This window comes from Micropterus salmoides, unplaced genomic scaffold, assembly GCF_014851395.1.
Source record: "Micropterus salmoides isolate LMB-PRFRI ecotype aquatic unplaced genomic scaffold, ASM1485139v1 Ms_hic_scaffold_5, whole genome shotgun sequence".
Lineage (NCBI taxonomy): Eukaryota > Metazoa > Chordata > Actinopteri > Centrarchiformes > Centrarchidae > Micropterus > Micropterus salmoides.
In genome coordinates this window covers 36,016,931-36,035,823 of record NW_024044237.1, presented here as the reverse complement: position 1 = coordinate 36,035,823, position 18,893 = coordinate 36,016,931, and the positions used below count along the sequence as shown (strand labels likewise).

Below are 18,893 nucleotides of genomic sequence, written 5' to 3'. Positions count from 1 at the left end.
TGCTAATATCACACTTAATGTGAATTACAGTTGCACCTTGCTAACCAAGCTAACCAAAAAGCCAAACTGGAGGCTTCAGAACGGTAGTCCACAAACCAACGGGGGACGTCACGTCTATAATTGGGAGCTGAATTTACCGTTAATGCTACTTAAGATAAGATGTAAGGAGTTAAACTGAAGTCTCATGCGAGCGCGATCATGAAGGTTTCACTGAACCTGTTTTAGTTTGAACGTCTCCCCCAGTTTGTTTCTGGAAGCTTCCTTTCTTCTTCTTCTTCTTCTTCTTCTTCTTCTTCTTCTTCTTCTCCATTACAGAGTTACAGTGATGGAAACTAAAAGCTGCTGATACCTGATCTGTTGACCGTCAGTCTGACTCAACCCACTGCCTTACCTGAATAACAGGTATCAGTTCCTGCTGCGTTCAGGGGCTGTCTGGAATCCCAACGCTCAGCTATGGAGTCACAACCTAGAGCTTTCAATCAGAACTGCTTCAGATGTTTTCCATCATAGAAGAACTCAGTCACTCACGTGGTGATCAATTTATTAGAAAGGAAATGTGACAGTTGATCACGAACAAATTACAGAAGCACATGAAGGCAGCGTTCTTCAGAAACAACCTGTTACCACAGATGGTCTATCGAGAAGATGAATCACTCTGTTAACATCTTAACACATGCATACACGTCTGTCACAGAAAAGTTTCACTATTACAAATGCTTTGGTTTTCTCATGTTTAGTTCTTTTGTTTGCTTTGGAACAACTCAAAACGACCGAGAAAAACTCAAATCTGAGACAGGTTAGGCTAGTTGCTAAAGAGGCGTGCGACCTCTGACATGTATAGCAATTGTAAGTCGCTTTGGAAAAAAGCGTCAGCTAAATGTAAATGTAATATAAAAGAAACAGACGTAGCCGCAGTGTACTCCCCTGTTGGGTTCTGGGCCGCCATTTTGAAGCCTCTGGTTTGACATTTTGGCCGTCGCCATCTTGTTTATTTGCAACCAGACGTGACCATATCTGGACGTGAGGGTGGCGCTATCTAGCTTGTTAGCAAGGTGCATCTGTAGTTCACGTTAACTGTGATATTAAATGAACACTGAACATAATATTTTTTAAAAAACGTGTAAAATTACAAACAATAACGTGAAAATCTAACTATTACATTTTCCAAAAGTTTCTCATATTTCTTCAGTCAGTTGTTGAAAGTGTTTGACGGCAACAACGATGGAAATAAGTGCAGGACTCATCTTCGTCGTTGCATCTCTGATGTTGGCTGTTTGTGCTGTAAATACCGCTGAAAGCAAACAGAGAGGTTGCACATTGCTTCTTCATTTGAGTAAAGAAAGTTGCGGCAGAGTGAGGTGTGTTAGTTTCTGTCCCGTCTCTGATGTAGGCTGTATTTTCTGCCACATTAGAAACCCATTAAAGCGATGAGAGGTTGCACTTTGCTACTTTTCAAGGAGAAAAAGCTCGGTTTGTTTGTTTGAGCGCTGAAAGCTGCGGCAGAGTGAGAGCTCTTAGTTTGTGTCCCATCTCTGCAGAGACCAGGGAGGCAGGAGGAAGCAGTGAGCCAATAAAACCCGCTGCTGGCATCCCTCTGCTGCTCTCCTGTCTTCTCCGTGTCGGACTGCAGTTGAGCTCCACCAGCAGACCCAGGTGGACCGGCAGACCCAGGTGGACCGGAAGACCCAGGTAGCGCGAGGAGCTCAGACCGATGTGAACTCCGGACCTGCTCTTTTTTTTAATTTCCACTTGTTTTCTGGTTTAGTTTTTTTGAACCGTTTGAGATGCCGGTGCAGATCCCGGACGACTCGGACTTCTCCTCGTTCAAAGACCAGTGTCTGAGCTCCGAGGGCTGGATCAGCCGCTACAACAAGGGCGGGGTGACGGTGTGGTGCCGCGAGGAGGAGAGCCGGAGCGTCCAGAAGCTCAAGGTGAGTCCTCCACATCCAGCAGGGACATACGAGGATTCAGGGTAAAGGACGACTCCATTCACTCCAGGTGGCATTCTGGAGATACGAGGTTTTAAACTAGTCTCCAGCAGTCTGGGTGAAGTCAGGCCGATCAGCAGCAGCAGCTCTCAAGAGTTTCTTCACATTATTGTGACTAAAACATTCCAGATCTTCTCACTGGAGCCTAACTTATTATATTTTATTAACTTCTTAAGACAATAATCCAATCAGATTAATTGATCATGAAATATAATGTTAAAGCTGTTAAACTGCAGGACACATTATTGATCCTGCAGAGATGAAACATGAAGCACAACAAATAAATAAACTCCCTCTTAAATATTAACCTAAGCTCCACTTACTGGCTTTTTCTGGAGCTTTCAACCAGCATCTAGTGTTTGATGGAGTTTGTTCTGTTGTCATGGAGACGGCTCAGGATCAATAATCAGCTGGAACACTTTAATAAAGTCAGTAACAGACGGAGGGAACATGTGATCACGGAGCGACAGATATATTGATCTGTGGGATGTTTTGAGAAACCGGTCAGCTGGTATTCTGACGTTCAGTCAGGGAACCGGTTCGGCCTGTTTCCATCTGCTGATGCTGCGAGGAAACGTTCAGAGCCGGAGGAAGTGAAGAACAAAGTGTTGACGCTGTGAAACAGGAACACGGAGTCAGCTGATCCTAGAACAGTTAGTCAATGTGCAGAAAATCACCTGTTTAAATGTTTGGTTTAATAAACGGATGCAGTGAGAGAATCAATCATGGAAGGAGACGTCGGTTTCATTCAGAACAAAGTTTATTTCTGTAGCACAGTGGCCCTGTGGCCCTCTGCTCTCAGCCTGTGGCCCTCTGCTCTCAGCCTGTGGCTCAGTGGCCCTCTGCTCTCAGCCTGTGGCCCTCTGCTCTCAGCCTGTGGCCCTCTGCTCTCAGTGGCCCTCTGCTCTCAGTGGCCCTCTGCTCTCAGCCTGTGGCCCTCTGCTCTCAGTGGCCCAGTGGCCCTCTGCTCTCAGTGGCCCTGTGGCCCTCTGCTCTCAGTGGCCCTCTGCTCTCAGTGGCCCTGTGGCCCTCTGCTCTCAGCCTGTGGCTCAGTGGCCCTCTGCTCTCAGCCTGTGGCCCTCTGCTCTCAGTGGCCCTCTGCTCTCTGTGGCCCTGTGGCCCTCTGCTCTCAGCCTGTGGCCCTCTGCTCTCAGCCTGTGGCTCAGTGGCCCTCTGCTCTCTGTGGCCCTCTGCTCTCAGTGGCCCTGTGGCCCTCTGCTCTCAGCCTGTGGCCCTCTGCTCTCAGCCTGTGGCTCAGTGGCCCTCTGCTCTCTGTGGCCCTCTGCTCTCAGTGGCCCAGTGACCTCCTGCAGAAGAAAGACAAACCACCGCTCAGTGTCTGCGTTCTGAAAAATTCAGAGCGGAAAGGAAAACGTAACGGCAGAAACTTGATGCTCCAGCAGAGACTGAGACCTGAACAGAGACCAGTTCACTTCAGCAGAGACCTCCTTCTTGCTGATCATCAGTTTGCATCATCACCGACGGCTCAGTCTCTCAGCGGCCGTGTCCACATCTATAACACATTGTGAGTTTTCAGGGCACCCAGCAGCAGCAGGAAGCTGTTTTCAGAATAAAAGCTGCCGTATCTATCTATAGCTGCTCAGCGTCAAACAGCAGCCAGACTCATCAGAGAGCAGCTGGTGAGCAGAGTGCAGCGTTCAGCAGCCACAGAGCCTCAGGAGCCGGACTCGCCTTCAGCAGGTGACGCAACACGCCTCACCAGGCAGCGACCTGTTGCTCTGCAGCTGCTGCAGGTGGAGACACTTTGTGGGCTGATATAAATCTACTGATTCAAACCTGTTGGAATCGACCAGGAATGGAATGAGATTGTAACTGTAAATTTGATGAAAATAAACTAATATACAACAGTTACCATTCAATATTTTCCAAATATTCCAGGCAAATGTCCATATTTTGGCAATATTTACTGTTTAAATGTTGACTTTTTGTTGTCTGATCAGCATCTTGATACGTCACACCTGTGAGCTGGATGGATTGTCTCGGCAAAGTGCTCATAACACAGATTTTTGACAGATTTGTGAACAATATTTGAGAGAAACAGGCCTTTTGTGTAGCTAAAGAAAGTCTTAGATCTTTTTTCAGTGTAAAAGCTTTAACTAAATTGCTAACAATCGATGAATAGATTAGTCAAGTAATCGCCCACTATTTTGATGATTGGTTTGTGAAATTTTTAACAAATGTAACTAGTTTTGGGGTTTCTTTACTCCTCTATGACAGTAAACTTTGGGCTGTGACATTTGAAGATGTCATTGTGGACTTAAAAAAAAAAAAAATCGACAATAAAAAGATTAATTTGTTGCAGCACTAAAAATGATTGGCCGAAAGTTAAATGGTTGGAACATCAACTTCATTTGGTAGCTGACCAAACCAACCTTAACACTGACACTTAAATTGTATGAAAAAAACAAACAACATCCACTTTTATATAATAAATAGTGTACATGATAGGTGTGATTGATGAAGGGGAACGTAAGTTCACTTGACAGGACTGTGGGGGTAGCTTACACCAAAAAGTGGGGAACCACCGCTCTGACGTCAGAATCGACCTGTGTGACGGGAGCAAAGGAGGAAGTCTGGTGACGTATTATAAAGAGACAGAAAGTCCGAAAAAGGCCTAAATCTGACCAAACAGTGACCGTTTCACAAGATTAACCATGTGATTACTGTCATGTGACTTATGTAACATAGTTAACCCCTTGATGCCTGAATTTATTTACAATTAAAAAAAGTAATATTTCTGTTGTCATTTGCTTTCAAGCTGAGGCTAAATTAAGTGGAGATGATATTAATGTCTATAGAACATAGACGAGATTAAATTCCACTGTGATGACAATTAACGACAACAGGGATAACGACAGCTTGCGAAAGGTTCCTAGGTGCATATCAAATATGCACAAACAGGCATTGCGGGAATAGAAACGTCACCTGGGCCAGAGTCTGAATGGAAGCGGTGTGATGCGAATTCGCAGCAATCGGCATCAAGGCGTTAAGGTGCTGACGGGAAACGCTCATGTGTGTCAGTTTGGCAGACATGGATCGATGACCTATATTGTCATTTAGGTTGGTGGACTCTGGGTGACCTGGATTCATGAACACGTCAGATCTGGGTCACAGTCTGAACGTCGACTTAAGAGTCGAGAAAGATGAGACGTTTGACGACACACTGGCCAACGTCTGGTCACAAGCTGAAGAAACTGCAGACGCACAACAACAACAACCAGCTGTGGACTCTTCCACGATTCCGCCTCTCATCAGCTTAAGTTATAGATGTATTGCACATTTTCTTTTTCAGAAGAACCTGGACTGTGAATAGTTGCAGCCAAGACTTCTGATGGCTTATATAATCATGTGGAGGTTAGAAAATTCCTTTTTATCAGGAAAGATGTCAGATCACAGCAGGCTCATGATCAATCAGGAACACAGACAGAAATGTATGAAGTAAAACAACGGAGCAAGTTTTTATTCAGGTTTTACTCACATCAAATCATCATTTACAAAAGCATAATAATAATAATAATAATAATAAATTGAATTTGTATAGCACTTTTCACGAACTCAAAGTCACTTTAGACAGAGCAGAAAAAGAAACATATGGCGGGACTGGAAAATGGTGAGGGACTCGGAGGTGTGGATTTCATGGGGAAGGGAGTTCCAGAACCTGGGAGCTGCCCTGGAAAAAGGCTCTGTCCCCAAAACTGCGGAGCTTGGACTTGGGGACGTAGAGGAGACCGGCTGAGGTGGATCTGAGGGACCGTGAGGGTTGGTAGGGGGAGAGGACAGTGAGGTATGAAGGGGCCAGGTGGTGAATGGCTTTGTAGGTAAGGACCAGGATTTTGTATGTGATCCGGTGAGAAATGGGAAGCCAGTGTAGATTCATATTAATCGATAAATAACTGTTCCGTGAAGTCTTTACACCCTTTCCAAACTCATCATAATAATCCATGAGGACGAGTTGCAACCAATCACACGACAGCTCATTCTCTCACATAAACGGTGGGCGGGACGCCGGCGTTCAGCTAATCTCTCGTGTGTCTGTGAGACAAAATACAAACTCAAGATATCAGAAAATAGGAGAGGAAGAGGGTCAGAAACAAATAAATTAAAAAGTCCATCAACACGAGTCTTTCAGCGTAATGTAGGAACTCTACGTACAACATGTTCTGCTTCACCTGAAAGACCAGTAGGACTGAAACTAGTGATCAGACCCTCAAAGTGTCTCCATAAACCACTGTGGTTCTGTAGCCCAGACAGGTTTGGACCCTGGCAGGTGGATGGACAACTTCCCATCGCTTTTTAACATCCTTGTTACCCTTTTAGCGCCGTTTCTTTCTACGCGTACGGCTCCGTGGTCAAGTTGGCGACAAAAACTATGCAACATCCTTTCAACTTAGCTACAGATCACCACATATGCAACGTCTGGTTAAAGTTTTAAAATTAAACTAGGTGTTAACGTTTTGAATTTGATTAGGTTTGAGTACCAAAACCACTTCAAAACATTCAGTGTTACCTTTTTGTTTCACACAAAACACCATAAATAAATAAAACACCAGTCTCCTGAGTGAAAGTGCAGTTTCTGGCCAACTGGCCTCCTCCTTACTCTGACTTTTCTCTTAAACATCCTACACCTACCTTCAGCGTTAAAAATTTACGCTACAGGGTTTCCCCCCGTGCGTTACAAACTGACACCAGCGGGTGTTGACCATGCGCACATATGTGAAGACTTGGGAGTGAGAACGGGTTGGAAGGATCCAGAAATGTACGTTTGGCTTTAGACCTTTAGGTCCCGGCGATGCACCAAGTGATTCATCTTTGAACTAAAGAAACTAAAGATGTTTTGACCGCTGCCATCTTAAATTTTTGGAAACAGACGTGACCATATTTGGACGAGAGGGCGGAGCTAGCTAGCTTGGTTAGCAAGGTGTTTCTGTAATTCACGTTAGCTCTAATATTAGCTGGGATGCTAATTTTAGCTAGCGAAAAACAGGCTAAAAACAAAACGTACTTCCTGAAAAATGAGCAGCCGACTCCTGATGAGCTTTTTCAGCGGCGCTGGTTAAATGTGCACAGAGCAGCGGATACTTGTCAATCAGCTTGTAGCCCCGCCCTAAAGCCTCCCCTGCTTCCTGGTCTCTGTTCCTCTAAATGGGACCATAATTTACTAAATGAACATCATGCTGTGTTGAAGAAGACTTGAAACTAGCGACTGAGACCAGAAACTCATCAGGAAAGTGTTTACTGAGGGAATAAATCAGCTGACAAGTAGAAACATTTTCTCACAGACTTCTATACAATCACACTTCTTTCTGCAGTCGGTGGAGTCGCCGCCTGCTGGCTGCTAGAGAGGACGCAGGTTTAAGTCGCCCCCTGCTGGCTGCTAGAGAGGACGCAGGTTTAAGTCGCCCCCTGCTGGCTGCTAGAGAGGACGCAGGTTTAAGTCGCCCCCTGCTGGCCGCTAGAGAGGACGCAGGTTTAAGGCGCCCCCTGCTGGCCGCTAGAGAGGTCGCAGGTTTAAGGCTTCACTTTTCAGACCTGGAGGTTCCTGCTTGGTTCAGAGGTGTAATTACTGCAGAAAGGAGGAGATAATCTGTTATTCATGACTGATCGGCGGCGCCTTCGGGTTAGAGAGGGTTTGACCTGAGGCCGTCCACAGGAAGTTAAACACAGGAAGTCGGTGTGTATGTAACTGAACAACACACACAGACAAAAGCAGAGCTGATGATGAGGACGGTGATGATGGCTAATGTTTAATAATTCAGGAAGTCTCTCCGGAGCAGCGAGGCGCTTCTTCTCACATGAATAATTAAAGTTTCTCTGGAGCTGACAGCATCTCAGGCTGAACCCAGAAGAGGAGAAAAATGTAACGCACCTGACACTTTGGAAGGTACACAGATAAGAAGATGGATGTCAGTTTCATCTCTGTGTGCCCATGGTTAGCCTAGCTTAGCACAATGACCAGACGCAGGGGGAAACTGCTAACCTTGCTCCACCAGACAAGATGTGTTAAAAATTCATTTTCAACCCCAATAATCACTCAAAGCTGATGAATCAGAGAGAGTTTTTATTGAGACACTGGAACATGGCAGCAGACAATAAAGGTAACTTAGACTGAGCGATAAAACAAATGGCTAATAAATAAATGTAAACAAGGAGCACAACAGAGCAAGAAAAGAGACGTTTAAACAGCAAGGCTGCAGAAAGAAGTGTGATTGTATAGAAGTCTGTGAGAAAATGTTTCTACTTGTCAGCTGGTTTATTCCCTCAGTAAACACTTTCCTGATGAGTTTCTGGTCTCAGTCGCTAGTTTCAAGTCTTCTTCAACACAGCATGATGTTCATTTTATTAAATTATGGTCCCATTTAGGGGAACAGAGACCAGAAAGCAGAGTATAGCTGTTTCTCAATACTGAGTTTGGCAAGTTCGAACTTCTGTACTTTAAAGCTCGGACTTGGCAAGTTTGGCTCAGAAGTACAAACTCCCAGGAACGGGAACACGCAGTCCGTCATTCAGAAATTGGAACAGCAGCGGACTCGATGGCGGCCGGACCCGTTAGCGGGCGAAAAAGTCCGAAAATGTTGTAGTGAATTTTTAAATCCGCTCCATCTTGAGAAATCAACCACATATTTGGAGTTTAAAGAGGCGGTATTCTGCTCATTTTCAGGTTAATCATCTTATTTAGAGGTTGTACCAGAGCAGGTTTACATGGTTATATTTTTGTCATACTGCACGTTGCTGCAGCTCCTCTTTCCACCCTGTGTTGAAGGCTTCGTTTTAGCTATGGAGTGATACATCTTGTCTCTAAATGATCTTTGTTGGGAGTTGCACATGCTCAGTTCCTAGTTAAGGACTACTAGCCAATCAGAAGCAGAGAAGGGCGGGTCAGCGAGAAGCCGGTAAACAGCTCGGGTTCAGCCGTACGTGTTGCCGACCAGCTCGGCAACACGGACTGGAGCGAGAGTTTCAGAGCGGTGAGTTATTAATCTGTATCCATAAAGTTTTAACTGAGCTCTGTCTCTACATCACAGGAACAACTTTCTGTCCACTGACTGCCTGGAGGGTAGCTAGTGTTTGGAAGGGAGAGGAGAGCTGTGTGCTGCAGCTCGCTGTTTCTGAGGGCGTGTCGAAGTAGCCGCTTGGCGAGCGTTATGACACGTATTTACTTGTGACGTCACAAGGAAGGGAAGGCCGGACTACAAACGAGCTGTTTTCAGTTCAGAGCAGAGCTTTCTGTGGGAGATGGGAACTCCCTTTGGGCTCGACTTTGGGCTTTTTCACTTTACAAACCTGTTACACGCACTTGTTTAGCATGTAGCACTGAGTTCAGTTACGTAAAGCGCCTTTCTATTCTTTTCGACCACTCAAAGCGCTTTTACACTACATCTGCACATCACTGGCGGAGCAGCCAGCAGGGGCAATTCTGGTATCTTGCCCAAGGATGCCCCCCAGTTAACCACACAGCCAATAAGCTACAGCACCACTTATTCAGCGGGTATTAGTTTGTATTGCAACAGGTATAAATTACTAACATTTAGCCAGCTGCTAGTCAGCCATTAGTAGTTCCCTAACCCTAAATGCGATCTGGTCACGCAGCGTTACTTGGATTAGTAACTGTAATACCGTAAAACTTTAATTAAGAGCTGAGTCCCAAATAACCACCTATCCCGTTTCCTGTCCTGCTGTGGGAACACATTTGGACTAATAAACACAGGTTGGTCTGGTTTTTATAGAAGTTCTCTGGATGCACAGCTGCTTAGATCGAACATAATATCAGTGTGTCAGTGTGGACACGCTGCACATCGTTAGATCAGTTAGATTCTCCACAATTCAGTCGTTCACTTCATTTAACAGAAACAACGAGCCCCAAATTTACCGCTGTAACCTGCCTGGTACAAGAGAGGAAAGGAAAAAAAAGTGCAGACTCTCGTTACCTTTGAAGCGCTTGTTAAGTCTGAATGATCAAAAGAATCAAAACAGCTTTTCATAAAAATGAATCCTGTCATGTGAAGTCGATCGCTCTCTGTCTGCTAACTTCTCTCATCCTGCACCGTGTTGTTGTCGTGGTGTTACTTGAAAATAAAAGCGAATAAGCCGTCTGTCGGATCTAGATCAAATGAATGACGTGTATTTGATATTATTTGATAATTCTATTATTCTGTTTGAAGAAACTGTTTCATAGTAGTTTCAGTTTTGTGCAAAAGGAATTAAAGGCAGGTATATGGCAGGGTCAATTTTTGCAAATAAAAGCCCGGGCTAGTTTTACGGTATGTAATACTGTAGTTACGCCCAACACTGCTGGTACAGGAGTCGTTGTATGTTGTTTATTGAACAGGTGCAGAACTAGAAATGTTAGGAAGGAGACATTGTGGTTTTAACAGCATTTAGCATTGGAGCTATTAGTTGACGGGTGCAGTGACTGAACACAGCTTCTCCTGAACGCAGAGCGGAGGTGTTGATTAGATCTGTCTGAACTCTGCTGTCGAATCAGACTACAGGATGGACTGCTCACGAGCTGGTTAGAAAACAAGACATAACATGTAAACCAGACACACTGGGAATTAGTTTTCTCTTTTAGAGAAACTAAGCTAGCAGTTTGCCCCTGCTTCCAGTCTCTGTGCTAAGCTAGGCTAAAAGTGTCAGTCCCTGTTCTGTCTGACTGAAGCAGATGGAAAACAGTTTATTCGGTCTTTACCCCTCAGTATCAAAATCTTTCAGCTTGTGTTTTGATAATGAATTATATAAAGTAATAAAATAGGCCTGACTCGAACAACTTGTGACGTAAACTCGGTGCTAGCTGCAGGTCGCAGCCTTGTCGTTCTTACGGAAACATTTCACAGAGAAACGAGCCGGGCTGAGGAGGGAGTGGATGTAGAGGCTGCCGGTGAGCGACGGACAGACAAAGACATGAAGCTCAGGACTTTATGAATGATTAACGCAGCAGCAGAGTCGTGCTGATTGAGTTACACGGAGCGTTTTACACCGGTGACCCTCACAATATCTGATGACTGCAGCTCAGTCGAGCCCGACGCTCCGGGAAGATTACAGCAGTGGAAAAAAGTGACGTCCTACAATAAAGGCAGCCATCTCACATGACGTCCGAAACTCTGACGGCGAGGGGGCAAGGTCTGTTTTCCACCTGTCCGTCTGTCTGTTAGCAAGACCTCTAAAGAAACAAACACGTGGTAGAAACCTGCTCGTCTCTGCCGCGTTGTCAGAACATTATGAACGGCAGAAAACTTCTACTGTAGTTTGCATTCGCTGGCAAAAGTACTTGGGTACAAATTTGAGGAACTTGAAGGTTGAGAATAGCCGGAGTTACAGAAGTCCAAACGGCATAAGGTAAAGGATGTAGGGATGGAGGGATAACTTACTCCCCGATCAAATGTAGGATATATTATTTAAGTGGAGACAGAAATACTGTACAGCCTTCTCAGCGTCAGCATCAGACTGAGGTCAGAATCAAACAGCGCTTCATTTATGGACAGAGGTGATTAAAGATGGTGTGATGTTCAGAGGCGGGTAGAGAAGCAGAACTGTACTCAAGTAAAAGTATGGTGCATTAAAACTACTCTGACAAGTACAATTTACTAAAAATACTCACTTGAGTTAGTTGAATAATTAGGTGAGATGATGAGGTAAAAAGGTCAGCCAAGCAGGTCATGGAGCAACAGTTTTCTGACCGTCGCATTGTGGATAGTAACAGGAAATTTTGAAGTTGTTACCTGTGTCTAAGTAAGTTTGATAGAACACATATTTAGGACTCTGCCTGGAGACGTTTATTTTGTAATTGTTGTCTTTTTTTGTTAAATAAAACATCAGATATTTTTCCATCTTTCATCTGTCTCCTTGCCTCACTGGATTATACAGTTTTGGCCTTTTTTGGAAAGTCTTTATATCTTGCGATACTGGCAAAAGAAGTTTTTAAAGTTGCCACTACAGTGATGTTATAAAATAATGTCCCTAAGAGAAAGAAAGCATGTGAACAGAAAACAATAGAGGACCTAAAATGGCGCCCTGTGGAACGCCACGGTGGGCTGGGCTGTACAGGATGAAGCCTTTCAGTGATGGAGGTCTTTGAACCGGAGTCGGACAGTGTCAGATATGCAGACCCACTTCTCATTAAACAAGATGTGGTTTCCATAGTGCTTCCTTGCTAAGACTCATGGGATATGTTGTCAGGGGAGTGTTGCTGCTGGTTCTCTGCTGACCTGAAGGTTGACTGAAATCCCAGACTGCCTGATAAGATCTGAGCAGGGAAAGTGCAGCTTTGCTGTCCAGAGAGAGGCGGGGTAGTACACCTGGACAGGTAGACAGAAAACCATTCAAGGCCACATTCACACTGTAGTGGCTACTCCGTTTCAAAATGACAGCCGCTGCTCCAGCAGTAGAACTGTAGTTTTCGATCCAGCGTTCTGAGCTAAAATGACAACAGAACAGGCGACTAAAGGACAATATAAAGCTCCAGGTGTGAGTTGGTGAGAGAACGGGCAGCAGGTGTGTGAGGAACAGGGTCATGTGACTGTCAGGACCTCTGGTGGACAGGTGTGGAATGACGTGTCTGCAGGGTCTTTTGTTCTTGTTGTTTTTACTTCAGTATCTGTACATTGTCTTTCATTTGGTGGGTAATCACTGCGTATTTCTTGTGTAGTTGACTGTCTGCTTGTTCGCCCAAAAAAAGAATAATAAATAAATAAAGACCAATAAATAAAGGCGATGTTAAGGGCTGAATGGTGGATGGCTTCGTTTATATAGTGCTTTTATCTAAAGCAATCAGCGGAGGGAGGACAGAGGTCAAATGCTGCTTACACCACATCTGATATTTAGTTATTTTTCTCTAGTAAAGAGCACAAAATAGGAAAAGATTTGGAAGTATAGAGCTTATTGAGAGTTATAAACAGCACCCTCAGCTCTGAACCACCAGGCTTCACTGCGTCTGTCAGACCTGGAGCTTCAGATATTACACAACACATCCTACACGGCTTCATTTATAACTCCGAATCCTCTGCGTGCCTCAGATGTTTCTCCTCAGTGACTCTCAGAAACACCATCCAGCTGATTTAACGCTCCACAAAAATCATCTGCAGCTCAACAGCTCAGACATTAAATCCTCTCTGCCTCCTCACATGTGCAGTGAAAACAAGCAAGGAAATTTGTGTTTTGTGTGGTAGAGTATTTTTTTTGTTGTAACAGAGCTTCTTGGCAGTAAATCTTACACCATAGGAAAACCTGATTCTGTCTCTTTGGGGCCACATTACTAAGGAACATGTGGGATGAGCAGCAGAGCTCAGTATGTCGGCTGCACCCATGACAAACTTGCCAAAATCTTCTCTGAAAAGCCAGAAATCTTTTCTTTGCTTTTGACTCTTGTTTGGTGGATTCAATGATTTTAAGAAAGAAGAAACGAGACATATTGGCCATTAAACAATTTATCCATTTAACAAACAGGAACGTCAGTAGAAGAACCAAACAACAGCCTCAGCAGCATGGAACCTCCTCCTCATGCTGGACAGCGAGGGGTTCAGGACTGCTGGCAGGCCTTTCCATCCTCTCCACTCCCAAATTCTGGAGGTAGTCCCTGATAAACCCCCGGGGTTACCAGAAGCTAAAAGCAAGAGTCAATAGAAACGGCAAAGAAAAGAAAGAAAAATTTTTGGCTTCTCAGAGAAGATTTGGCAAGTTTTTCATGGGTGCAGCCGACATACTCAGCTCTGCTGGCCATCCCACATGTTCCTTACAAATGTGGCCCCATTTAAAAGAGACAGAATCAGGCTTTCCAGATTTACTGCCAGGAAGCTCTGTTACAACAAAGACTACCACAACACCAAACACTAATTTATATACTGTGTTGTTACTGCGGCACCACAAACACAATAATGTCTGAAATTGAAATTGAAGTGTTCTCTCAGCTGAGGGAGCCTGCTGATACTGCATTTAAAAACAATTATCCTTTTTCACATTTACAGAGATAAGATATACTTTATTGTCCACAAGGGAAATTTGTTTTGGACTCTGTCTGTTCTGCAGCTTTACAAAGACAACAGAAAGTACAGAAAATAAACCTCCCTCAACACAAACTCTCATGCAACACGACACATGCTCTCGTACATCAGACAGGTACCTACTGCATATAGTACAGAACAACCCTGTCGGCTGCAATTCCCACAATAAGAGTAGCGCAGCCCTTGCACAATGACATATTGCACAACCCCAATAGCCTACATTTAGAGAGAGAGAGCCATGCCAATTTATAAAATATCACTGGATCTCATGCTGAGATTATCTGATGGGGTAGCTGACTGAACCCAATATGATGATAACTGCTGCTTTAAGTCGTGTGATACGGACTTTTCAAGCTGAGCCTTTAAACCAACTTGGAGGAAAAGTCCTTAAAGTGCTGAGAATCATGGAAAATTCACATTTCCCGGCTGATGGAGACCATGCAGGTGAAAGGCCTGGAACAGTTTTGACAGTTTCTTCTCTCTGTTTGTGTCTCAGATGAGGATAGTGTGTAAGGACGTGACGGCGGAGACGCTGTACGACGTCCTCCATGACACCAACTACCGCAGGAAGTGGGACACCAACATGATCGACACGTACGACATCGGCAGGCTGACCGCCAACGCCGACATCGGATATTACTCCTGTCAGTTCGTCAGTGGTTTGAGTGTGTGATGTGAACAGCTGGCCCAGTTTGCATTAAAGCACTTCTCAGTCAGTTTTTCAGTCAGTTGGATCCGTCGTTGCAGTCTTTAGCGTCTGTAACGTTCTGATGTGTTTCCGTCCTCGCTTGGTTTTAATGTGTGTGTGTTTGGTTTGAAGGGAAATGCCCGAGCCCTCTGAAGAACAGAGACTTTGTGACGATGAGATCTTGGCTTCCTCTCGGCAACGACTACCTGATCATCAACTACTCCGTCAAACACCCGGTGAGCATCACAGTTATATTTACATCCGTCTGCGAGTCTCTTCTGTCCCGCTGGGACGTAAAGGAGATGGTTAACCTGTCTCATTTACCCAGACAGAGTTTGTAACCTTCTGAGGTAACAAACTTTCTCTGGTCCGTCTCGAAGGGTGGTCTTCCCCTCCTGGTTTGGTGGCTGTTGAACCAGTACCTACAAACATGTCGACTAGCCGGGGTCAAACCTGGCGTCAGGACCAAGTGAGCTGCCTCATGATTATTTGATTTCTCTGTCACTGGAGAAGAAACTGTAACGCAGCGTCGCGTGAAAGTTAAAAAACTGCGTCAACAGTACATGAAAGTACTGCAGCATGTGCAGTATCTCACAAAGTGAGTCCACCCCTCACATCTAAATATGTGACTTTCATGTGACGACACTGAAGAAATGACTGTTTGCTACAATGTAAAGTACTGAGTGTACAGCAAACCGAGACCAAGTCAAGACCAAGACCAGAGTTTATCGAGACCGAGACAAGACCAAGACTTTTAGGGGCCGAAAGCAGTCGAGTGCGAGACCAGTTCCCTGCATTGCATGTCACGCAATAAAATATGGAACAAGATCATAGGTGCCTCTCAAAGTGATCTGAAAGATCCACATTCCCATTAAAACACCCACATACAAACACTAAGAGCTGAAGTCAACGTCAGCATCGCAGGGAGGGGGGGCAGTCGTTAATTAGGGTTATTGGTTGCATTTGAAGCGATATGTTTTACATCCAATCAAAGTCAGGATGTTAACAAATCAGACAATGCAAAAGCAATTTATTGATTTTCCCAAAGTTATGGTCTTGACTGGTCTTGAAATAAAATCCCGAGTCCTCAATGTCCGAGACAAGACCAAGTACAAAGGCGGTCGAGACCGAGACGAGACCGAGACCATCAAAAAGTGGTCTTAAGACCAAGACCCGTCTCGAGTACTGCAACCCTACAGCTTGTATAACAGTGTAAATCTGCTGTCCCCTCAAAATAACACATCACACAGCCGTTAATGTCTAAACCGCTGGTAACAACAGTGAGGACACCCCTAAGTGAAAATGTCCAAGCTGGGCCCCATCAGCCATTTTCCCTCCCCGGGGTCATGTGACTCGTTAGATCTCAGGTGTGAATGGGGAGCAGGTGTGTTAAATTCAGGAGCCGGGCCTTTTGGTGTGAAACCATCCTGTTACTTCCCAAAGGGGGTGCTGTGGGACCCTGGGCCCTTAAGGCTGATGCTAGACTTTTAATCAGAACGCAATAAAAATGAGCAAGAAACACAGTAAACACCAAAGTAAAGACGCACGGTCAAACGTGTAGTCAGAGGAACTTCCTGGCATTATGTTTTACAAGGTTACAGCCACACAGCGATATGTCGGCCCACAGTACAGTCTGTGAGACCAGAACCAGAACCGATAGAAGATCTGAAAAGTTCTGTCTGTCCTGCTGCAGAAAAGCTGTCTGAAGAGACGAAACACGACTCTGACAGGATGCAGAGGTTTAAAACGTTGACCTGGGGACGACTGACCTAAAGCGTCAACAATATCAGACCTAAAATTGGGTCCAGAGACCCAGAAAAAAGGTCGGAAACCTCTGATTTAAAGACACGTCTGTCCGTCTGCACTGTAAACTGCAAATGAATCAGTGTTCTCTTCTCTGCGTGTCTCCTCAGCAACATCCCCCTAAGAAGGACTACGTCCGAGCCGTGTCCCTACTGACCGGATACCTGATCCAGTCCAACGGAGCCAACTGCTCCACCCTGTACTACCTGACCCAGGTGGACCCCAAAGGTGAGACTGCACGCAGGAGACACGCCGTCAAGACTAAACATCAGGTCCTGCAGCGACAGAATGAAGAGAAAAGTCGTGTGTGGGGGGGGGGGGGTCTGCAGTACTTACAGGGTCCAACAGCTTTGTGAGGACCAAAAAGCTCGACCCAAGAAGTACTACCCCTTTAAACTTGGGGTGTATGGGTAATACTACTTTTAGTATCAAGTCCTCCAACAAAGGTTTAGATTTGTTTCAACAACTCAGAGAAACACGATTTCTTCAGATACCTCTAACTGAGACAACAATTGTAAAAGTACTTGAGGTGAAGGACCGGGTCTGATAAATACAGCTAACATGAAATGAACTGAAGGCCGACAGACGGGACTCCCGAGTGAGCGAAGGAGCTTAAACCTCTTTAAAAGTAGCTTGGCTTCGGCTGAGCTGAAGCCTTTGAAGGACCCTGGGACCGCTTTTAAAATTTCCAGTCTTAGACAGTGTCAAACATTTCGTCTCACCTGATGACCGTGTTTCTGTCAAAAGTAATAAAGTAAAGTTTAAAAACTGCTCCGACACAAAAGTCCATGTTTGTGGAAATTGTGATTTGATGTTTCGGATTGTTCTGACTGAACCAAACGTGAAGCTTTAACCTTTAAAGTGGCCTTTAAAGAAGTGAGGACGGGACGATAATGTGTCCACAAAACATTCTCCCACTTTTCCTGAAGCTTCCATCCTTCCTGTCCTCTCTGTCTGCAGGTTCGTTACCTAAGTGGGTGGTGAACAGAGTCTCCCAGTTTGTGGCGCCAAAGGTAAAATCATTCTTCTGTAAATCTGACACACCTGAAGCATCCGGCCGTCCCTTCATCACGTTAAACGCCGTCTCTCTGCTTCCTGTCAGGCGATGAGGAAGATCTACAAGGCGTCCCTGAAGTATCCGGAGTGGAAGAGGAAGCACAACCCGAACCTGAAGCCGTGGATGTTCCCGGAGCAGAACACGCTGCCCTGCGTCAGCGTGTCGGAGCTGACGCTGCAGCGAGCCGACTCTCTGGAGAACATCGACGAGAGCGGCCTGAGCGAGGAGACGCGCCACAGCGACGAAGAGACTTAGACCTCCCGACAGACTGACACGGCGACGCTCCTCCTGTCTGATTTCCTGTTTGTTGGTCACGCTGATGAGAGCCGGACTGTTTCTATCTGATCACGTTTGACCTTCTCCGATGACCTGTCAGCTTTATTTCCCATCAGCACGTCTGTCTGTAACGTTCAGTGTTAAACGGGTTTTTCCAGCTTCAGTTGGTTCGGCTGATGATGAAAGCCTCTGCACATCCTCGCAGGTGTTCTCAGGCGATCTGCTCACTAAACAGCATGTTCTAACAAGGTTATTTTTGACTTTTTTCTAAATTGTATTCTCTTTTGCATCAATAAAAAGAACATACAGTGGAATATGTCTGCAGCTGACGATTATTTCCTGATTCGTTGATCAATAATTAATCTGTGCAATGTTAGAAAACCACAGGGATTCCTTCTGTGACACTTTAAAACCTAAAGATTTTCTCTCGTGGTGCAGCGGTGCTACGACGAGACATCGCAGCCCAGTAACATGTGAACACTAGTGTTGTAGTCAAGACCAAGACCAGAGTTTATCGAGACCGAGACTAGACCAAGACTTTTAGGGGCTGAGAGCAGTCGAGGGCGAGACCAGTTCCCTGTATTGCATCGCAAGACCGGTCTTGAGTACTACAACACTAGTAAATACATCATTTAATGAAATCACTGGGTGAAAATAACCGATCGCTGCGGAGGTGTGACCTTTAATGAATCCACACGTACTTACTGTTTATCGGTTGTCGTGGCTTTGAACTGACGAGGAGGATCCGGTGTTCTGACGATTTGTGCTGCCTTGTCGACAAATGTGAATCGATAGCAGAGGGTGGACTCGTGCTCAAACCTGATCCCCTAAACACAACGAGCCGGCTTATTTTACCTTTTGGTTAAGGATCATTTACATGCTTACAGGTCGAGAGGTGCAATGAAAAATAGATTTTTTTTGGCATCGCTCAGACTCGGTCTCGACGGCGTGCACGACAGCAAGGTGGGAACACAATAAAATGTGGAACGAGATCACAGGTACGTCTCAAACCCACATACAAACACGAAGAGCTGAAATCAACGTAAGCATCGCGGGGAGGGGGGGTC

At 45.2% G+C, this 18,893-nt stretch overlaps 1 protein-coding gene across 2 annotated transcripts; it reads left to right on the top strand.

Moving 5' to 3' along the window:
- The first annotated feature begins 1,602 nt into the window (after positions 1-1,602).
- On the top strand, positions 1,603-18,140 carry stard15 (StAR-related lipid transfer (START) domain containing 15). 2 transcript variants are annotated; one of them, XM_038700233.1, is made up of 6 exons: positions 1,603-1,931; positions 14,499-14,667; positions 14,823-14,926; positions 16,604-16,721; positions 17,454-17,506; positions 17,596-18,140. In XM_038700233.1, exons 1-6 carry the CDS (start codon positions 1,785-1,787, stop codon positions 17,803-17,805), a joined length of 801 nt encoding a protein of 266 aa, XP_038556161.1. In that variant the 5' UTR covers positions 1,603-1,784; the 3' UTR covers positions 17,806-18,140. The 2 variants fall into 2 exon arrangements, with proteins under 2 accessions (XP_038556161.1, XP_038556162.1); XM_038700234.1 differs by having other exon boundaries at positions 1,609-1,931; positions 14,499-14,646.
- The last annotated feature ends 753 nt before the right edge of the window (positions 18,141-18,893 follow it).